Source organism: Enhydra lutris, unplaced genomic scaffold (genome assembly GCF_002288905.1).
Source record: "Enhydra lutris kenyoni isolate GAN:26980312 unplaced genomic scaffold, ASM228890v2 scaffoldscaffold12, whole genome shotgun sequence".
Classification (NCBI taxonomy): domain Eukaryota; kingdom Metazoa; phylum Chordata; class Mammalia; order Carnivora; family Mustelidae; genus Enhydra; species Enhydra lutris.
In genome coordinates this window covers 38250920-38274649 of record NW_019154096.1, presented here as the reverse complement: position 1 = coordinate 38274649, position 23730 = coordinate 38250920, and the positions used below count along the sequence as shown (strand labels likewise).

Genomic DNA, 23730 nt, shown 5'->3' with positions numbered 1-23730 from the left:
CTAAGACATGGTGAGCTATTCATATAATTTCAGTATTTTACATGTATACTTTTTTGCTTTACATCTGGTGACATTCAAAGAGTATCCAATCATTAGGAAAGCACAAGGTCAGATGTTATTACCTTCATAAAAGGGACACAATTAATTAATTGATGAGTGTGTCATTCAGGGAATTTTTTTGGCTAATAAGTCAATTCTTTGATGTCCCCAAACAATATGGAATAGAATTACATGATCATTTACAAATGTGTTGCAAAGTGAACATAAAATTAAGTAGGAAAATTAAAACTGTCATATAAATCAGGCTTGGATTGGGAGCTCACTTCTAAGAAAGTAACATAAAATTAATTAAATATCACAATATCAACCCCTATCTTCCGGTAAAATATTTCAGCCAATTCAGAATTATAAGATTGGGGTGAACTGCTTTTTGGTAATCTCTAAATTTTCTACAATAAGTATCAATAAACTTTGTGATAAAAAGATTATTAAATAAACTCAAAATGTTAGATGAATACCAAATTCCTTTTATCTCCTTTAAAAGGGATATTACAATGTTACTGTAAGAAAAGAACCATCAACCATGTAGTAGTACTAAATGTTCCCAAATGCAGAACAAGAAGCTTTTTGGCTCTTTGGAAAGATACCACATAAAATTAAGGGGGAAAAAAATTAAACAATGTGAACAATTCCTAAAATAGCATCAAATGCACTCCTATTCTCATAACTTCAAGAAGGGCTGCATAAATACTTACATGCAAGTGTTATTAATAGCATCATCTGGGCAGTGTCCTGAGCAATAGCACTTTAAAAAAGGCAAGGTATCCTCTGGTGCTAAGGTTACTCCATTTTCTGATTTTTTCTGGTCAGAGTCCGATTTCATCCCAGTACCGTGGAGCACACTGTCTAGATTCTGCCCTGTATTCAAATATGAAATTTGTGAATAAACCATTTCTGAAAAGCTAATTCTTTCATTTCAATTTCCATTGAGAAGTTTCTAGGTTTTCTTATTACAGTATGGCAGCTACTGTGTTTAATCAAAAATACATTTCATTCATACATTTAAAACTTGTTAATAACCTATTGTGCACAGAAAAACCATCCCAGGTTTTATAAGACATACAGAGAGGACTGTGTCACAAATTTTGCACAGTGGAAGACAAACAATGTGGCAAAGGTAAAATATTGTCATGACTTGTAAGAAAGGTGCAAAATGGGAAGCAATTTCAGGAAGTCTGAGATTGTTTCCAATCATTTAAAAAAAAATACATGAATTATGGTTCTTAAACTCCTTGGCTCAAGACGTGGGACTAGCTAAAAACAAAACAAAACAAAACAAAACAAGTCCTTTATTTGTGCCTCTAGGTGGAAGTGGAGTTACTAAGCATTTCGTTTTGGACTTTACTTGCTTAAGTAAGGGAATTGTGAGAGCAAGGAGACTAATCTTATTATCTGGTGCCTTTTATCTCAAGGTCATTGGTTCAAATCCAGCCTATGCTGCCAGAAACTGAAGGTTACTGTAGGGCAGTAGTTAGCTTATGAAAATAGAACTGTGTTCTTGCATTAGAGTCAAGTAGCCTCAAATGACAGATACTGTCATATTTGGTACTGAATCTTCCAGGCTGAAAGCAGAACAGAACTAAAATGTTTCAGTAATTCCTCCTTCCCTCTGAATCAACTGAAATTGGCTAGCCTATTCCTGTAGGGCTGACCTCCAAAATGTAGAGCCAAACAGGTATAAAATACTAAGAGAATTGTGTATAAACAACACTTCATTATAAAAGTTAGATAAGTGGTTCAAGCATAATGTGGACTTGAATTTAAATTTAGCCGTACGGGCAAAATGAACTACTGAAAATAAAAAGTAGCACACAAACACATACTCATAACAGGAAAAGAATGTCCTGCTATTTTTTTTTTTTTTTTTTAGTGACTCCATGCTTTGAATTTTAATAATCTTCATTTAACCCTTTAAATTGATAAAAAGCTTAAAGACCTCATTTACTTTAGGAACATCAACTGTAAAAAGTAACAAAAAGGCATGGTGGGCAAGAACAGAAGAAATCCAGTAGGCTAAAAATGAGGAGACCTGTACTGTGGTCTACTATGGTCCTATGATGGTCTCACCACAGTTTAGCTGGCTGGATAATCATGGACCAGCCATGTCACTTCTCCAGACCTCATTTACTTAGTAAGACCACAGAACTAGAGGCCATCTGAATTCTCCTCACCAGCTTTAAAATCCACTACGATAACAGAAGGAAGCATTAATCTAAGCATGGAGAACAAATGGTAAATAATATACTACAGGCAATTAATTTTCAAAAATCTAGTGAAACACAGAAAAAGTGGTATAGTGTGGTAGAAATGAAATGGAAGTTAACAGTGTGAAGGTAAGGGTTCAAATCCCAAATATATCCTAGGTGTTATTCTCCGAAGCTCTTCTATCTCTAAAATATGGTGATAATAATTCCTGCTCAATTCAACTCAAGGTTATATATAGACATGAATGTATAATAAAGGGCTTAATTACATATAAAAAAGGATATAAATGAAGAAATTACTTAATAACAAAGAGCACACTAAAAGATCACCACTGCCTAGAATATTCAGAGTTACAGCATAGTTAACACACATAATTTCCCAAAACACTATCTGAATTTAGGAAATTAAAAACCCTAATTATAATAATTTGCACCTGGGGTTTATATTACCTCAAATATTTATTTAACAAAATACTGATTAGAGGCCAGCTATGTGCAAGCAAGTTACTGAAGCTGGAAACTCATCTGGTCCTTGAGAAACAGGGAAGGGCAATAAGACATAAACACACACACTGTGAAAAGTGATATAATACAAAGGTAAACAAAGGAAGGCGCCTGGAACACAAACTCGGCCTAGGTGTCAAAAGCAATGAAAACTAAGCTGTATCTTAAAGTTGTAAGATTTCCCTAAATAGAGGCACGGATGCAGAGAAAAATAACAAAGCAACAGCCTCTCTGCACTATCTCCCTAGGTGACAGCACCCATCCCAAGGTTTAAACAAATCTCTTTGTTGATGGTTCCTAGATTTACCCCTCCAGCCTTAAACTGCTGAAGTAATCTCAAAATTAACTTGTCCAAAATGGAACTCAATGACGTATCTCTCCTCAAACCCATCTCCCAAGTCTTTTGGCCCAACCTCCAAAATAGATCTCAAGTTTTTCCAGTTTTTTCCAACTTCACTGCTATTACCTGGGCCCATCGTGCCGTGCCACTTCTGATAGGAATCTCCATGCTGACCTCCCAACTTCTGTTCTTGGGCCCTCCCATCCATTTCTCACACAGGAGCCAGAATTACCTTATGAACATAAATCTGATCCTGTCATGCCCCCTGCTTAAAACCAATTAATGACTCCATATGCACTCAAAATAAACTCCAACCTTCTTCACCACACCCACCGCCAGCAGAATTTGGACCCTGTGTACCTCTCCAACATCAACTCACAGCACCTACCCCCCACCATGTGTAGGCACGCTAGCTTTCTGTTAGTTCCTACAATATGCCAATCTCTTTCTACTCACTAGTCCTGTGTTTACAAAGCATAAAATTATGAGGTCTGGGTGGGCTGAAGCTATAGGTTGTATTTCAAAACAAATACATGCAAAAAAATATTTAAGGTTTACATGTTCAAGTGTAACAACTGAGAAAAAACTAAATATATATAAATAGAGATGAATGGCTAAAAGAGACAAGTGACTATATATAGACACGTTTATACCACCTTTGTCATTAATGGCAATTTTTGGCATCAATGATTTTACCATTTTTTTCCTGACTAAATAATTTTTCTTGCTTTCCCAGCAATCTAGGGGCTTCCTTTGTACGAAGCAGAGAAAGTCCTCCCCCGTCCTTAAGGCACAATGTCTAGAATAGGAATCAGAAGGCAAATGGTAGGAGAGCAGGAGAGACCAATGAGACATCAATGGGACATCAGTAACAATTCTCCTTAACCTATGTGCTTTGGAGCAGTGATTACTGAAGGTGGCTTCCAAGCTGTCCTTCTGAATGGGAGTTTATATAGGACTTATCCAATTCCTTCTTCATCACTGAATACGAGGTGTGTTGGGCACTGACAATTAGCTACTTACTCTTAGCTACTCACTGCTAGACCATGAAGAAGTCCATGTGAACCTGGTGGACAAGGTTACATACTACCCAAAAGTCCTGAATGAGTGGCCGAGTGCATTAAGGGGATAAACCTCTGGGTTATACATACATGTATACCTTTGAGGAGGAACTGAATGTTTCCAACAACAAGGGCACTTTCAGTAAATGCATGCAAGAAGGGTATGTATGATGTAAGGTGGACAGATGTGATACCCTGCAACAGAGGCTGTTAGGCGTTATTTCCCCCTTTACTTTGCTAGCAACACACACACACCCTTTTTTAAGTATTTGCTCCCTCCTCCATGTGGTTCAGGGAAGCACAGCCCTACCCTCAGTAGAGACAACTGTTTTGTCCAATCCAACAATTTTAGTTCCATTCCCCTTGCCACCACTTACACAAGAGGATAAATTAATTCTGCCAATAAAGTGACAAGGAAGTCTGCTAGAAGAGGAAGGGGGAGGAAGAGGTGAGGTGCCTGGGGAAAGAGTTCTTTACCAATTAGAAAGAGACATGAGAGACATCCATTTGTTTTCTACCGAATGCTGCCAACTCAAATCTGCCATATCTACATGGGATCCCTGGCCCCAAAGCAGCCACACTGTGGCCATGAAGTGAGTTAACTTAGGGCTAAATTAATAGGTGGAGGAGAACAAAGTTGAAAAAGAGAAAAAACTTGATGAGCCAAGGAATGGACTTACTGAAGTCCCCCTACCTTCAGACTTCTTGTTTTGTAATACAACATTTTCCTTATTGTTTAAGCTATTTTGAATTGGGGTTTGTTGTTGTTACTTATAGTTGAAAACACCTTAACTGACAGAAGAGAAAGAATCTATTCCAGACTCTTTAAGTTGACCAAAGGATATCTATTTTCCCTATCTTCCTGTCCAACTCTTGATTCTGTCTGGTGGGACATGTGTCCGGCCATAGGTAATGGACTTACATTAATCTAAACTGACTGTCACAATTCCGTCTCCCAGTTTTTCAGTAGCCCTAGCAACTGTTTCAGTTTATCCAACAAAACATGATAAAATCTGCGAGCAGAAGGCTGGTTTCTGGGGACATTTTGCTTTCCTGAAATAACATCCAGTTGAAGTCAGTGCTGACCCTTTCCTCATTTTTCCTTCCTCCAATGCAGATAACAGCAGTCGTTTTGTAACCATTAGGGAAAAGTCAAGAAAACTACAGATGTCAACCCTGACACCACTCAACTACTGAATGAGCAAACTGCAAATATCTACCATCTACATCAAAAAATAAATCTATTTGTTTAAGTCACTGTTAGGCAGTTTCTTAAAGCTAAAATCCATTTCTAAAACTTGTGACCAAGCCAAAAACAAGAACTAAATAGCAATTAATGTTAACATTAGGTAACTCATTCTTTGTTCCGACTATCTCAATGTAAAGGACTTAAATCTTTATCAAAACATCTAATGCTCCAAAAATTCCTGTTTACATCTAGGATACATGTTATTATTTCTATTTTACAACAAGGAGACCAATATATGGAGAAATTTACTTTCCCAAGACACAACTGAAGCTAAAGTTGAAGATAAAGTCAAGTTATTTCCACTAACATCACTCTCTGGTCCTTAGTAATCTCTAAGAAGTAACATTTTCTTCTATATTGGTTTTTCTTTAAGACTAAATATTTTTATTTTATTTAAAGCAACTCTAAAACTAATCTTTTTGAAAGGAAATGTAACATATTTGGCTATTCATCACAGAAACATAATTCTTATTAAGATTTTTCACTTACACCTGATAACTAATTACCAATTCATTTCATCTAATAAAAGTTTAATTATAGTACAGTTTGAATCAGGGTAGGGAAAGAATTTTGAATTATATTGCCTTGTGATCTACACAGATTTAAAACAAATTTAACATCAAATACTGATTACCTGGGAGTGAGACAGCAAATATGCTACTATTGATTTAACTCATCTTCAAAACTATGACAGCTCTGGCTGATGCTGCTCAACAAGACATATACAAGAGCTGTTAAATAAAGGTATTTTATTAAATAATTTGGTATTTCACCAAAAGTGACTTTTAGAAGAGGGCTTTCTGTATTCTGAGCAAGAAAATACTAAAGGTATTAATTACACCTAAAATAAAATATGAAGCTACAGATTTTATCTTTAAAATGAAAATGTCATGGGCACCTGGTTAGATGGTGCCAATTGGTTAGATGTCTGACTCTTGGTTTCAGCTCAGGTCATGATCTCAGGGTCAAGAGACTGAGCCCCACATTGGGCTTCATGGTCAGCAGGGAGTCTCCTTGGGATTCTCTCTCTCTCTCTGCCTCTTCCCCGACTAGTGCACACACTCTTTCTCTAAAATAAATAAACACTTTTTAAAAAGGATTTTATTTACTTATTTGAGAGAGAGAGAGAGAACATGAGCAGAGGGAGAGGCAGAGGGAGAAGCAGACTTCCTGCTGAGCAGACAGCCCGATGCGGGTCTCGATTCCAGGACCCCAGGATCACAACCCAAGCTGAAAGCAGTGCTTAACCAACTGAGCCACCTAGGTGTCCCTAAATAATTTTTTTTAATGAAACTGTCAAAATATTTGTGCTGTTAATTCTATTTCTTAGTTGTAGATATTAATCTTTATTACTGTTAATGAAACATTATGAAAGAACAATCTGTGATGACATAAACTTAAGAGGATGAAGAGATCCAATAACTTTAATCTAAACTTAAGAGAATGAAGAGACCCAATAACTTTAATCTAAAAACCTTTCGCAAAACAGTACTATCTCTTCAGTTTGAAATAATGTCCTAATTAAACCATCTGGGAAAAAGCCCATGTGCAAATACAGCCCATCTGATCCTCAGAGTCATCACAATAATTTCCTGTTCGGGAGTTCCAAGCTGTGAACACAAAATTACAATGTTGTTCATAAATAAAACTTTGAGTATTCTATGAAAAAATTTTAGTATTTAGCACACACACAAATGCAACTTACCTTTCTACAGTTTTTTAATGATGATAAAATGATTTTTTAAATTATTTACATTTATTCTGTATTGTATTTTAAAGGAGAAAGGAATTTTAAAACTAAGTCTTGAGTACCTGTTACCCTGTGTCTTAGTCTTAACTAGTGACAGATACTTCATTTTATACTTTCTCTCATTTAATCCTCACAAGACTTAATGTTGCATATCATCATATCTATGTTATGGATAAGAGAACAGATTCAGAGAGGCTGATTTTAACAAATACTTGACAATGGTTCTACCACAGTCAAGTTCAAAATTATTTGGCATGTACTTATTCTTTGCCTTTTTACTTAAAAGCTATGCTGGCAATACTGAGCCTAACTGTTCAAAAAGGGACATGAGTAGAAGGAGCAGTTTCAAAAATGAGTGTTTTAAACATAGAAATAAATTACTGAAAAAGAGAAGATTACTTAAATGAACACTGATTTACCTTGAACATAGTAAGAAATGATGAACAGATAGGCTCCCAATAATTTGATGTAAATATACAGCTGAGTCATTGTTCAATTTTAATGTTTCCTATATACTGTCACCTCTAATAACTGGTCCTGTTATGTCACTATTTAAATGACTTTTATCCAAATGATTTTCTTGCAAAAGATCTCAATCACTTGACAATGACTTCAACTTCCACTGCTTTCTCTTGATTCCTGAAAGATAAAAATACAAAAAAGATAATGAATATAACTGAATTCTGGAAAGTTTTCAAAACTAAGAGAGAAAAACAAATGCTTAAACATACTTTTAAATAATGAAATACATTTTGGGGTTGGAGAGAGGGAGAGAGAATTGGGAGAGGGGAAAAGGGAGAGAATCTCAAACAGGCTCCACGTCCGGCATGGAGCTAAACATGGGGCTCAATATCCTAACTCTGGGATCATGACCCAAGCTGAAATCAAGACTTGGAAGCTTAACCAACTGAGCCACTCAGAAATGAAATACATTTTTAAGGAATAAAGCTATCTTTATTTCCAACAACAAAAAGGCACTGTAATTCAAAAGCTTAAATAATTCAGTAAATAGGTTGCCACCTCTCCTGATCTCAGAATAATCATATGTAAAACAAGTATACTAAATAACCCTGATAGTCTTTTCTGGCTGCTCTAATTATTTTATTAGTAACAATTTCTAAATATATTAAGAATAAAGCAGGAAAAAATGAATTTAAAATACGAAGCTATTCATCAATAATCTTTCAAATCCCAATAGATGTGATAAAAACACCTCAAATCTTTGCAATAAATAATTTATTCCATAGAATAGAAAGGCTACCTAGATAATCACACATATTTAAATATGCAGTGTGCTTCATCATTAAAGCAATAGAAATATATCTTAAAATTATTTTCCTAAAATATTGCAAATCTGACTTCATTAGTATAAAATTGAGCTTTTAATATGGATGATGTGAAACATAACCTCCCAGGTTAAGATCTGGCAACTATATAATAGTTGAAATAGGTAACAAAAAAACCCCCACTAGTTCGTATATAGATGAATATAATTCTATTTTTCTCCCATCATACTGGTTCAGACAATTGATTTTATTGATTTCAGCCTGAACTATTCCTGAATGAAAAAGATTTTATTTATTCTTGACACAATTACCCCAGCATGATTTCTACCACAAACAACCTGAGCTTTCTATTTTATCAACCTAAGAATTTTTCACTTTACTGAGCTCTTCAAAGGCACAGTATTGAGGAAATACGGTTTATAGAGTGTCATTTATATTGTGCATTTTAATATGGCTGACTTCTAAAATCTCTACAATTTCTCACTTCTCTACTATAAAATTAAATTGGTTCCCATCTACATAATGCTGAGAGATTTAAGACGTAAAATCTAAAATAATTACAGAAAACATCTATAATATGACTTAATAGCATTTCCTGGGAAAACTCCCTCCTTGAAATTATACAACTGTGATTCTAGGGATACTTGTTCCAGGTTTCAAACTCAAAAGCAGTTTGCAGTATAATTTCAACCCTGCTCTCCTGTCACATTTCTATTTGCTTATTAAGTATCTCTACTAGAATTACACACCACTCGTCTAAATCAAAAGCATTAACTCTCCTTCTGAACCCTCTAGGCCTGCCTCCTTCTGCATTTACTATCACAGAGGAAGGTGATGCCATCTCTTTGGTAACCCATGGCAAAAACCCTGGCATCATTTCTGCCTCTCTTACTAGCTACCCACTCCCCACCCTGCTCCATACTTCCACTCACTTTCACTCACCAAGAGCCCTTTCTGAGTACATACGACACATCAGTGCAAGGTGCTAGAATACAAATATGAGTGTGACAGTCCCCGCTTCAAGTAGCTCATGGTTATGGGCAGGAGAATGATTGCTCTGACTGGTTCCCTCTTCCAGACTCATTGTTTCCTCATCGATTTATTTAAAGCTGGTATGTGGTCTAGTATCACTAGCAGGACAACCAAGCCATCCTGCAGAGCAGCTGAGACTCTAAGCACCTGCCACAGTCATAGTCCCTTTCACAGGAAGGGGATTATGTGTGATTCTTCCCCATAAACATCTGTGACTGCTATGCTGGGCACAAGTTCAAATCCTGATCTGCCTGAAATAAGTAACCTGACCTCTCTGGATGATTTCCTCATCTGTAAAATTGAAATTACGTTATTAACTCATCATTACTTTAAGAACTAAATGAGGTAATAGCTAATACATATTCACTTCTAATTATGTACCAGCACCATTATAAATGCTTTGAATATAATATTTATTTATCAGATCTTCACAACCACCTTATGAGGAAGGTGAGATTATTATTTTAATTTTACAGATGAGGAAACTGAGGCAAGCACAATTTAAGGCATTTACTGGTAAGCGGCAGGGCTCTAATTCTACTCAAGAAGCTCAGAGTCCAGAGTCCATGTGTTAACTGCTACCCCAGTTGCATGTAGGTCATATAATGTAAATTACGTATCATAAAGTAGGAGAGCCTGGTACAGAATAGGTGCTCAATAAAGTTTCCTCCTCTCATACATATTTATAATATGTCACAGGAAGTAACAGGTGTGATCTATAACAATCTGTCTTGAAGAAATTCTGATAGCCGAAAAAAAACAGCTATCAGCCAACAGAAGGCTAAAGGTAAAAATGGCTTCAATTGCCTCATTTGTAGTCTAACAATGGAAAAGCCTTAATCTTTAAAAGAAAAATGTTAGGTTTTAGCTGACTACCAGCTCCATATGCATCACTGCTTATGACAACTGCTAAGACACGAAGGCAGCCTTATCAAGCAGGGATAGAGGCACACTGCTGTAATCAAAGAGGGTCACCACCTTCTTCATTCCACCTGGTCAGGCCTCTTCAACACTTCAGAGAGGAATGACAGAAATGCAAAGAACAGGGAAATGACTACAATTAAGATTACAACTCAAAGATCGGGGCCTTTGCTCACAGAGTATCAAAGGAACAAAGTGTGACTGCACCTCTGTCAAGGACATGACAGACATGACGGAAAGGAGTGATTCATTAGATTCCTTCTAACGCTGAAGTCCTGCGGGGACAGTATTCTTGCCACTGACTATTAATTTATTTCCTAAATATTTATTAAGTACCTATTATATACATGATTCTGTACTAGACACTGAGAATATACTGATGATGGCAAAACGGGCCCAGCCCTCACGGAGCTCACAGTCATTAAACAAGACAATTAAGATAGTCAGGCACTGAACAAGACAGTACAAATCATATGTAATCATAACTTGTGCTAAGTGTAAGGAAAGAAAAGTGCCAGGTCCAAGAGAGGCATGGGGTGGTGACCTAATCTCATCTGGAAAGACGAAGGGAAGCCATGCTAAAAAGCGACATTTAAGTTGACATATGAAGAATTAGAGTTAGCCAGGTAAAGAAACAGGGGTGAGTTCTAGGCATAAGGAACAGCCTATACAAGGATCTTGAGGCAGAAAAGAACAATGGAAGAATGATATTTCTGGAATGGTGAGAATAAGGGGTAGTTGGTGGGATATGGGTTTGAAGAAATAGGAAAAACAACGACAAGATCAGGCAAGAGTGTATGAAGAATATGGGATTTAAGTCTAAGCGGGATGGGAAAGCAATTATCTGGTGTCTATATAATGGACTGAAGGGGAAAAAAGCCAAAGCAAACAGACCAGTGAGAAACACAGTGTAGTAGTTTACGAGAGGGACAATGGTGGTTAAGATTTGGGTAGTGGTGGTATAATGGACGGGTTCAATGTATATTTCATAAGCAGATTTAATAGGGCTTAGTATTGCATTAGATATGGGGGTGAGGGAGAGTGAGTGTCAAAGAAGATCTCCCATTTCTGGCATAAGCAATTACTGAAATAAGGACAAGCAGATTTTGAAAGGAGCGAGGAGAAGAGATCAAGGGTTCAATTTTAGACATTTGAGATTACCCAAAGGGAATGTCTAATGGGCATGAAGCTTAAAGGACACTTTAGGTACTGAAGATACCAATCTATTACATCAACAGTATAGAGTATTTGAAGCTATGGCTTTGTATGAGATGGCCTTCTAAGAATGAAAAGAAAAGAGGGCCCCAGAACACCAACATTCATTTAAAAACAGGATTAATAAAAGCATTAACACCACATATCTTTATTTGGCATTCACTAATAAAATAAGTTCATGGTCTAGAACCAACCGTGTGCAGTATTAATGTAGCATATATTATCACAGTTGGAATATAAACCACTATTCACAAGTGATACTTCTTCACAGGTTAAAAAAAACAACAATCTACCAAAAGAGCACTGCGGTAATCTAAAACATGTCCACGAGTGCTGTGACAGTACCTTCAACAGGAGGAGCCTACTTCCCGGCCTAGAATTCCCACTGGTTTTAATGAGTCACTTCTAACAAATAAAATGAGATTGTGACCACAGAGTGAGACTTCAGAGACTAGATCATAAAAGGCAATTCTGATTCCACCTTGTTCTTTCTTGAGAAACCCACTTTGAGGGAAGCTAGCCACCATGTCATCAGGACACTCAAGCAGCCTCACCCAGAGGGCCATGTGGAGGGGAGCCGAGGCCTCCCGCCAGCAGCATGGGAGTGAGCCGGCATGCACATGGATGCTGCAGCCTCTGGGAGGCTTTCAGGTGACCGCAGCTTCACCAGCACAATTCACGAGACTCTACCCCAGACCCATCCAGGTAAGCCCCTGGTGGATTCCAGACTGTCAGAAAATGTGGGAGATCATAAATGCTTGTTTTAAGCTGCTAGGTTTTGGGGTAATTTGTTGGGTGGCAACAGAAAACATTCACTGCTATATAATATAGTCATTATAAGAAATCTGCGAAAATAATAAAAGGCCTAATCACTGTAAGTTATTGTACAGGCAACCAAAAAACAGAAGTCTGGAAAGCACAGTCAATTCAGAGCATAATAGGAGAAGTATAAGATAGTCACAATGCCCAAGGAACTAACTGGTAAATATAAGTAACACCTTTCTTTCAGAGGAGTAACCAAAAGCATGCTCTTTCCTTTAAAATTATCTCAACAAATAAGGTTCATTCTTGTGGGAAGAAAACCATCGCTAGTTCTACTTTCTATACTGTTAAACACATGCCCTTTAAGGTATAAGTTCCAGAAAGATGACGTCAATTTTATGTTCTAGGTAGAACAATTTTATGTTCTCATATAATATCCTGGCAAATTTAAGAGAGTGAATTCTGATGTCAGTCTACTGGTTTCAAGTATCAGCTCTAGCATTTATTGCGATGTAATTTCGGAGAAGTTATTCAAGCTAAGTCTCAGTCTCCTTAGCCACACAATGGGAATGATACTATTAACCCAAATGAATTAGCATCGTGCTTCTCAGAATTAATCATTTGTTGTTACGGTTGTGATTACTGTTATTAATAATATAAATACTGATGACTTTCCCTCTATTTGTCCCATCATATTAACTGTTTCTGTGATCATGACATAGCAAAACAGCAGCGATATTTTGCAATCATTCCTGAAACAGAGTATTTTATAATTCTAACATCTGAAAATAACAGATTTTAAACTCCTAGGATAACACATTGGAATTTTTATATTAAATTTAAAATATCTAATCTTGGAAAGCTAAGGATATAAGGAAACGCAGACATCTGAAATTGCTACATGATCAAAATTTCAAAATGATGCTGGTATTTAAAAGTTATTTTAAAATATTTATTTCAAACAGGCATTGAAATATACTTTCCATTACTACATACATAGATCGCTGTTCCTTCTTCAGGAAAATAATCTATGGCAAATTATTCAATTAAATTATAAATAATTTCTTTTTAAATAAAAAATTACAAAGCTTGGTAAACAGAAGTAAGGCTGAACCAACAGTTCAGTCAGAATAAAAAAACAGGAAAAGGCTGAAGTCAGCTGAAAAAACAGATGAAAGTCATTCTTTCCTCTTCCCGTTAAGCCCCCCACCCTTAATTTTTACTCTCTAGTAGTGAGGTTTGGGAATTTTCAACAAGCTGGCCAGCTGCCAATTCCATGAAGTAGTGAGGAAAAAACTCCCCCTTCAGGGGTCCCTCCCCCTAGGCAGCTCCAGGCGCCTGGCCTGACAAGCTTTCTGAGAAGGACTAGACTCACTGCAGACTTTCTGGCTCCACAGCCATTGTTTGCGTGGCTGCTTTGCTCCTTATCCAGAGCTTAGATTAGCATAAGAATATTGTCCTTTCTCTTAACCAGCAACCCATCTATCTATTCCTTCCCCACTTCGAACCATCTCTCCCCCATCAATCCCTGAGCTAATATACACACAGACAACTGTAGTAACACTGCTCATGGCTATTTTTATATCAGTGTGAAAAACAATCTCACCCAAATCTAAACATAAACCCTTAAGAAAAAAACATGTTTAAATAAATAGTTATGTAAGTGTATCTGTGGTAATACACAGGAATCTCACCAAAATGTCTGCCTTGGGAGGCAATGCTGTGAGAATCTGTGATGGGTGACACATCCATAATGAGGTCTTTTGGAAAGTCTGAAAAAGGAGCAAAGAGAACCAACCATCTCACTGAATTCTGAGCTACAAGGGATGGAGAAGTTCCACTTTATAGAGACATTTCTAATTGCCATGTCTTCAACACCTTAAGGTCACTAATATCATCGTCACCACTGAAGTTACTTCCTAACTAGACTTAACCTTTTCCCAACGCTCAATTATTTATTCAAAGCAACTTTAATGCATTTAACCTTTGTATTTCTGCTTAGTCGTCCCCTCTTCATTCAAAACCTTTCACTTTCCTTCTGGGCCAACGGACTATTCTTCCCAATACAAGTATGAATTCTTCCAGGAACAGAAAGGCAAACCAAACAAGCACAGCATTATACATTGCTGATGCATTTATACTATTACATCTCACACCTGGGCTCAGTATCAGATGCACAATAAATGCTTCCTGGTTTACGAACTTATTTTTTTTTTTTAAAGGAGATCTATTTTCAACCATTCACCTTTGTACTACAAATCCCCTAACCTAGTTGGTCCAAAGGTTTTTTTTGTTCATTTATTTCTATTAAATGAAAAAGCTCGCAAATAAGACTAGATTAGGCTATACATCAATCTTTGGCACGACTGCGCTCAGAAGAGAGTCTTACTGCCAGCTGTCCATAGAGGGGTCTGGGTGTTGTTCTGTCTCTCCTCTGGAATAAGCACAGGTGACCAAAAAAACAAGCGAAGTGAATCAGTGGTTGCAGAGATGCCTGGGAGGAGCAGCGTTTGGTCATCCCTGTTCAGGTGTATTAGGGGAAACGGTGAACAATACTACCTGTGTTTTCTGTACAGTATTTTTACACAGATAAAATCAGTATAAAATGGCAGTGAAGAGTTCAAGGTCTAGCATACAACAGATCTAGGTCCTCTATATAGATTAAATGAGAGAAACTCATAAATATTATTTAGTGTTAACTTTAGGTTAGCATTGCCCGTCTTTATAATTTGCAAGTTAGTTTTATGTGCATTAAACCATCTGTATGACCCTTACAGTAAGTAAAATTATTCCTACTCTGACAGAGGAAAGACAGGCTCAGAGAGCTAAAGCGACTTGAATTTCATATAGCTAGCGACTTAGGGAACAACTAAGCCCCAGGTCTTTGAAGCCCAAGGGCCGTGTTTTATCGAGTTGGTACATGAGTAAATCCATCAAAGAGGAAACAGGAAGTTATTTTTTATTGAGCCACATAAGATTTTACTTCAACTTTACAACTCTGCAAGGAAAAAGTGAAGCACAGCCGAGTTAAGAAACTTGCCCAAGATCACACAACCAGTTAGAGTCAAGTCTGGTGCTGACAAAGCCCAAATTCCACCCACTGCTTCGAAGTCAGTAGGAGGCAGGTAATGGGAAAAAAAACCCTGAAAGTAGTATGCTCCTCATTATACACCACTGCTGCTCAGATAGGGGAAAAACTCTCAATACTCTACTGTGTGACAATGAGCTGGGATAATGCTAACAGGTCTTTCACCAGCTAGCTCCCTCACAAGCTCTAACAGGGGAAAGAGAGAAAGCTGGAAGAGGGAGAAGGGACTTGCTTCCTCCGGACTCTGCTGTTCCCAGTCAGCCATCTGAGCCACACCCTCCGCAAAGGCAGCAGCCAGTAGGTTCTAGTTTCCAGCTTCCTGCCACACTTCCAGAACCAGGCTCATTGCCCACATTCTGACCCAGGGGTGCCAGCACCTCAAAGTCTGAGAGCCAGCACCTCAGGACCTATGTTCCGAGCTCCTCAGGGGCCAGCCGCAGCTGGGCTCTGAGCTGCCTCCACAGGGGCACACATTCTCCAAGCATCTAGGTTCTGAAACCTCAGTCTCTTCGGGGTGGTAGCTGCTTCCCACATGACCATTTCTGCTTAATCCCAGTGTTTCGTTGGCTTTTTCAATTCCCTAATACCTTTGTAGTCAATTCCCTATATCAAATTCTTCCTGTGAAAACAGCCACTGTGGTTCCTGACTGGGCCCTGATTGATACAAATACTTCAGAAAACTGACCTCAGAGACTGAACAGATTACACACACACCACACACATTTTTATATGTATTTACTTCACTAAGCAGAAGCCAACAACATAGGTAACATTTCCCAAGTGCTTATAAACTGCATTTTAATATATGTATATTCAAAGAGTTCTAAGATGTTCTGACCTCAGGAATGAAATCTTCTAGATTCAGTACATTTCATTTCTTCTCCCACAAATAATTATAACCTATCCAAGTTAGAAGTTTGCTCAGGTTTGGCTGGGCTTCCTATTCTAACCTATGTGACCCAAAGTCAAGATGCCTAAAAGAATACCAAAATTTGGTTCTCAAAACAGATTTCTCATTTCCATAAGCAAGATTACATGTAATCGAAGGGTTTCTGGGTTAACTCAATAAATAGCTGTGGCCAAAAAACTAATTCAATTGCTAGATCAATCTTTCAGTGGAATATATCCAACTTCTAGAACTAAGGGGGGCGGGGAGAACAAAGCAGAACTTCAAAAATAACAACAAAAAACTTCTACCCATATTTCACTCAGGAAACGAAATCAAAATATGTCTGTATTTATGCACTCAATATGAAAAATCAACCTTTCAAAAACAGTCATGAGCTTTCTCTTTTTTTTTTTTTTTAAGATTTTATTTATTTATTTGACAGATCACAAGTAGGAAGAGAGGCAGGCAGAGAGAGGGGAGAAGCAGGTTCCCTGCTGAGCAGAGAGCCGGATGCGGGGCTCGATCCCACGACCCTGGGATCATGACCTGAGCTGAAGGCAGAGGCTTTAATCCACTGAGCCACCCAGGCGCCCCTCTATTTACAATTTTTTTTTTAAAGATTTTATTTATTTATTTGACAGACAGAGATTACAAGTAGGCAGAGAGGCAGGCAGAGAGAGAGGGGGAAGCAGGCTCCCAGACGAGCAGAGAGCCCGTGCGGGGCCCGATCCCAGGACTCTGAGATCATGACCTGAGCCGAAGGCAGAGGCTTTAACCCACTGAGCCACCCAGGCGCCCCTCTATTTACAATTTTTAAAAAAAAAATCCAGAGCACACAGGTTTCCCTGAAGCTCCGGAGTAAAGACTCTGTCCCAAACTAAGCCACTCAGCATATTCTATCCTCCACGCCAGAATGAAAAGTTCAGGGGAAAGCCAGTCTAATATAGTCTCAGGACTGTGGCTAGGCCTGCAGAGACACCGTCCCTCTTTCAGACTGAATAGGCCCAAGAAAACAGCTGCCCAAGAAGCTTTTGGCAGTTATGTTGGCACCAGAAGGGGAACCAGAAGGCAGAGCCAGGAGACTAAAAGAAGCCCGGTCCTTACAGCCATCAGTGAGCAGCAACCTTGCCCGAAGCCTGAATAACAGGCACTTTTCAGTTTATAGTCAATAAATTCCCTTTAATTTTTTAGGTCACAAGGAGTTAGTTTTTCCTTTAGAACCAAAAACATTCCAGTCGATAGGAAGGTTTAAGAGAAAGGAACACTTAAGTATTCTGGGTTAGATTAGCATAAAATGAGTAACTCTGAATAAACAATAACATAGACAGGTATGAGAATTAAAGATAGCTCCAGTAGTATACAAATTTACCCAATAATGTGTCCAGCAGCTACATAATTTATTACTCCGGGTCTTTCTCCTCTTACCCTCCAAATCTGCTAGCCCCCTCAGTCTTTCCTACCTCAGCTAATGGCCTCTCTACTTTTCAAGGATCTCAGGCCCAAAATCTTGGGAGTCATTCTTGGCCATTTCCTCCTTCCTTCTCATATTCCATATCCAATCTCTCAGCAAACCCTGCTGGTTCTACTTTCAAAATATACCCGGAACCTATGCACGTCTCACCACCTCCCCTGCTCTCTGGTCCAAGACACCAACACTGTTTGCCTGGATTACTGAATAGCTTCTTAACTAGTCTCCCCACTTCTACCCTTGTCCACTACAGTATATTCTCAACACAGTAGCCAAAGTAGTGACAGGAAGCACACTAGGTCACATCACCCCCTCTGCTCACAAACAGTAAGAGCCAAAGTCTGTAATGGCCCGTAGGACTCCAGCTCCTCCACTCCAGCTGCACTGGCCTCCTTGTTCCTGACACATATCAGGCCTGGCTCTGCTACAGGACCTTTGCATTCATGGGTCCCTCTGCCTAGAACATTCCTCCCCTAGACATCTGTATGATTTGCTACCTTACTTCTTCCAAGGGCTTACTCAAATATCCCTTTCTTATTAACAGTGTTCCTGCTCACCCTATTTAAAACTGTAATCCTATCTTCACCCCTGGCACTCCTAGCCTCCTTCCCTGATATATATCTATTTTTTTTTCTCTTTAGCACTAGTCATCCTACAATTTGACATAAAATTTACTATTTATTTTGTTTACTGCTTGCTACCTGCTCTAGAATGTATGCTCTATAAGGGCTGGGGTGTTTTTTTTTTTACTCTGTATTTCTAGCACCAAGAAGAGCTTTTGGCACATAGTTGGTACTAAATAAATATTTGCTGAGGGAATCTGAATATAGCAGAAGGAATTAAAACATCATGCCAAATTTTTTTACTTTTATATACAAATGAGACCTTCCCAAACAGGCTGTACTGTGGATAAACTATTCAATTTCCTTATCTCAACACAACTGAAATGATACAAAAACCACACCACTTCCTCCTGCTCACTTTGAGCCCTGACTTGTGTCAAGATCCTGTGAGGAAAATTTTCCACTCTTTTCACTGCATGTACTCGAGTTTGAGATATAAATTAAAGGTCTTAATAAAGTCTTGTATAAGTAAACATAACGTCTCAAGATCTAAAATATTGCTTAAGGCAAACAATGGCTTGGGTTATACTTTGACAGTACCACATAGTTAAAGCAAGTTAAATAATTGCGGAAATAATCACAGACAAAAAGAAAATACAGCCCTCTCTTTGGTACAAACAACATGGTCTGACAAAAGGAACTTCAAAGGACTATCTAAACTCAACTGCAATATTTCAGTAAGGAGGCACAAGTAAAGGTTCAAAGGTAATATTTATATGTAAATTGTAAGTCACCAAAGGCCCTGAATAAGACCAGAGGGTGTTACAATCAGATCATTAGTAATTCTTCCCTGTATTTAACCACAAACTATAGGAAACTAAACCTTGCGAAATGTAGGTCTACAAAAGAACACCCTCAAGATTACAAATTCCAATTTATTAAATGGGAAGCAGCACTTGGAAACCCAGGAAGCACTTCTGGCCTATGGACAAAACATCTACTTTTCATTTTGTTACTCTGTGTCAGAACATTACCACCACTAAATGTGCTGGTTTAGAGTGCTTTACCAAAGAAGTTCTATGGCATGGGATGTACTTTTTTTTTCTTTTAGTATCTTTCAGCTGAGATACTTAGTGTAAATACCTACCAACTTACATGTTTATTTTTTAAAAAGGCAAAAAATAAAACAGAAATTAAAAAGCAAAAAATAAAAAGGGGTGCACAGGTGGTTCGGTCAGTTCGGTGACTGACTCTTGATTTCAGCTCAGGTCAAGGTCTCAGGGTTGTGATTTTGAGTTCTGCATCAAAAAAACACTTTTTTTTTTTTTTTTTAAATAAGGAAAGGATAATATATAGCATAGTCTTTTAGGGGACCTAAGAGTTAGTTTTAATTCTGCCTTAACCAGCTAGCTGATCCTGGCCAATTCACTTCCCTCTCTTGAGCCTTAGTAATACATAAACCCGAATAGCTGCTTCTGCTGTTGCTTGAGCAAATAAATCTGCAAGGCAAAAGTCCAGAAGTAGGATTCTGGCTCTACTTGTAGTCTTAGTAGATATTTTGGTAATTTCATTGGAACTGTACCATTTTGTACTTCCAAATACAACACTGATATATGGAAAAAAATTTTTTTTAAAAAATAAGGACAATTTTGGGGCACCTGGGTGGCTCAGTGGGTTAAAGCCTCTGCCTTTGGCTTGGGTCATGATCCTAGGGTCCTGGGATCGAGCCCCACTTCAGGCTCTCTGCTCAGCGGGGAGCCTGCTTCCTCCTCTCTTTCTCTGCCAGCCTCTCTGTCTACTTGTGATCTCTATCTGTCAAATAAATAAATAAAATCTTAAAAAAAAAAAGGGACAATTTTTAAATACTCCTGAAGGACACAGTATACACTTTAACACAGGGAAAGACATACTACATTAGGTATAGAAAGCCTCAATATCATGTATGTCAATTCCTCCTTAGAAGTTCCCTTCTAAATGTGGTATATATACACAATGGAATACTATGCAGCCATCAAAAAAAAATGAAATCTTGCCATTTGCGACGACGTGGATGGAACTAGAGGATATCATGCTTAGCGAAATAAGTCAATCGGAGAAAGACAACTATCATATGATCTCCCTGATATGAGGGAGAGGAGATGCAACATGGGGGGTTAAGGGGGTAGGAGAAGAGTAAATGAAACAAGATGGGATTGGGAGGGAGACAAACCATAAGTGACTCTTAATCTCACAAAACAAACTGAGGGTTGATGGGGGCAGGGGGGTTGGGGGGGGTGGGGTTATGGACATTGGGGAGGGTATGTGCTATGGTGAGTGCTATGAAGTGTGTAAACCGGGCGATTCACAGACCTGTACCCCTGGGGATATATTATATGTTTATAAAAAATAAAATTAAAAAAAAAAAGCATAAAAAAAAAAAGAAGTTCCCTTCTAAGTTTGCTAAGAGTTTTCAACACAAACGGGATTCAATTTTATTGTTTTTTCTCCATCTATTGATATGATCAGTGTTTTCCTCCTTCAATGCATTAATGGATAATTTAATTAGTAATAATCCATATTAGTGGAAAAATTAATCACAATAATCCATATTAAGAGCTTTCTTAAAGAGTAAACCATCTGTGGTAGTTCTTAAAGATGACCACAAATCTTTTTACATTTTTCAAAGTGGACTATATGATAGATGAGTGTATGCTATATTGGATAACTCCCTTTTAACAAACAGCAGAAAGTGAAAGTGACAAAGTATGTGCTCTGTGAGTAGTCTTAAAAGGCAATGCAGCTTTCTCTTTGCTCTTTCCTGGGTCATTCAATCTGGGCTGAGGAACTGAGGCCTCCTGCCAATAGTCATTTGAGTGTACCACCTTGGAAGGAGATCCCCTTCCCACCCCCCAATCAAGCTTTCAGATGAATGTAGCCCCTGCTGACATCCTAACTACAATCTCTTAAGATACCCTGAACCAAAATCACCCAGTGAACTGCTCTTAGTGTCCTGGTTAAGTTTTCATTGTTTCAAGTCCCTAAGTTTTGGGATAAATTGTTATGCAGCAATAATTAACACACTATCCTTGGATTCCTGGGATAAATTCAATTTTGTCATTATTGAATAATAAATTGTCTGGTCTTTGTCCCTAGTCCCTAGAAGGGAACCCCTAAAGTAAATCTTTGGAATGTCCCAGTATTAGCAGTGTCTTTGTTATGCACAAGTCTTATAGATCATACCTGATTTTATGACTCAGAATGGAGGTTGGTCACCAAAATGGACAACCATGTGATCAGAGGGTTGGAGAGGGGACAAGGCTGAATAATGAGTTCAATTATGTGGCCAATTATCCAACTACACCTACACAATGAAACACCATTAAAAACACTATATACCATAGCTAAGTTTCCTGGTTGGTAAATATATCAATGTTTCAGGAAGATGACATACCCTGATTCCCAGGGGAGAGGAGGCTCCCCATCTGGAATACTCCCAGACCTCACCATATGTGTCTCTTCATTTGGCTGGCGCCAATCTGTATCCCTTAGAATCAAATGATCATTGTACATGTACCACTTTCTTGAATCCTGTGAGTCATTTTACTAAATCGTCAAATAAAATCTGAGGGGATCATGGAATCCTTCTGGATTTGCAGCCAGTTTGTGAGAAGTCCAAGCAGCCTGGAAACCCCCAAACTTGTTACTGGCATCTCAAGTAAGGGTAATCTCGTTGGGGACTGTGCCCTTATATCTGTGGGTAGGTATTATCAGAACTGTACCACAATATTGTAGATACAATTGTTTAAATACACTCCTAGATTTGTTTTGCTAATATTTTGTTAGGTTTTGTATCTATGCTCATAAGTAAGACGTGCCTATTGTATTATCCATGTCTAGTTTTGATATCAAAGTTATACTAACCACATAGCATAAGCTGAGGAACTTTCCCTATTTTGCTGTTCTCTGGTACAATATATATATAAATTTGGATATATCTACCACTAGAGTAGTTTGACAAAAGTCAGTCTTAAAATCATCTGGGCCATGGAGTGTATGGTTGGCTCAGATGGTGAAACACGTGACTTTTGATCTTGGGGCTGAGTCCAAACCCCATACTGAATATAGAGACTACTTAAAAATAAACTCTTTAAAAAATAATAAAATCATCTGGGCCAAGGGCTTATCCATGAGTACATGGGAGGGAACTATCTTTCAGTATAAATCAAATTTCTCTAATAATTATAAAAAAATCCAGGTTTTCTATTTAGTCAGAGTCAATTTATTGTTTCGTTTTTTTAAAAGAAAATTGTCATTTTACTTAAATTATAAAATGTACTGACATGAGGTTACTCAAGGTATTCTCTTATTTTTAAGAAAAAAAAAAAATCTCTTCTATATTTGAAGTTACACTCTCCCCTTTACATGCCCAATACTATGTGTGCTTTCTGGGTTTTTCTTGATTGTTCAAATGGTTTATCTTATTAGCCTTTTCAAGAACCAATTTTTGGTTTTCGTAATCCTCTCTTATGTGTCTTAAAAAATATTATTTCGGGGCGCCTGGGTGGCTCAGTGGGTTAAGCCTCTGCCTTCGGCTCAGGTCATGATCTCAGGGTCCTGGGATCGAGCCCCACATCGGACTCTCTGCTCTGTAGGGAGCCTGCTTCCTCCTCTCTCTCTCTCTGCTTGCCTCTCTGCCTACTTGTGATTTCTCTCTGTCAAAAAAATAAATAAAATCTTTTAAAAAAAATATTTTTTCCATTAATTTCAAACCCCAATTCTATCACAGATTAGCTAGAAGCTTGCAGAAGTTTCTCTCTGTGCCTCAGTCCTCTCATCTATAAAATGGGAATAATAACAGTAGTCACTCCACAAGGTTATAAAGATTAAATAAGATAATCCCTGTAAAGCATATGGAACAATGCAAGGGCTAGACAGTAAGTGTGGAGTTTTGTTGTTGTTTTAAGATTTATTTATTTATTTATTTATTTATTTATTTATTTATTTATTTGAGAGAAAGAGCACACACACATGTACAAGGTGGGTGGGCAGAGGGAGAGGAAAAAACTCCAAGCAGACTCCCAGCTGAGCACAAAGCCCAACACAGGACTTTATCCCACAACCCTGAGATCACAACCCAAGCCAAAACAGAGTCAGACACTCAACTGACTATACCACCAGAAGCTGCAGAAATGCTGGCTTTTACCTTCATTATCCATCTTGAATTTATTCTGTTGTTCTTTTCCTAATTTGTTAGATGCTTAGCTTATTAGTATTTTTAATATGAGTATTTGAGGCTTCAGTGTGTCAGGCAAGTATTAATATCCAAATTTTCTTTATTGTTTAGTTCTAGGTGTTTTCT

General features: G+C 37.9%; 1 protein-coding gene across 1 annotated transcript in view; it reads right to left on the bottom strand.

The window, feature by feature from the left end:
• LOC111144836 (bone morphogenetic protein receptor type 1A) overlaps positions 1-23730 on the bottom strand; it is a 140434-nt gene that overhangs the window by 30154 nt on the left and 86550 nt on the right. Inside the window, exons 3-4 of the mRNA XM_022499358.1 lie at positions 7588-7807; positions 756-918 (exon numbers count right to left, since the gene is read on the bottom strand). Coding sequence (XP_022355066.1) covers positions 756-918; positions 7588-7657 — 233 coding nt within the window. The 5' untranslated portion in view covers positions 7658-7807. The remainder of the gene's footprint in view (positions 1-755; positions 919-7587; positions 7808-23730) is intronic.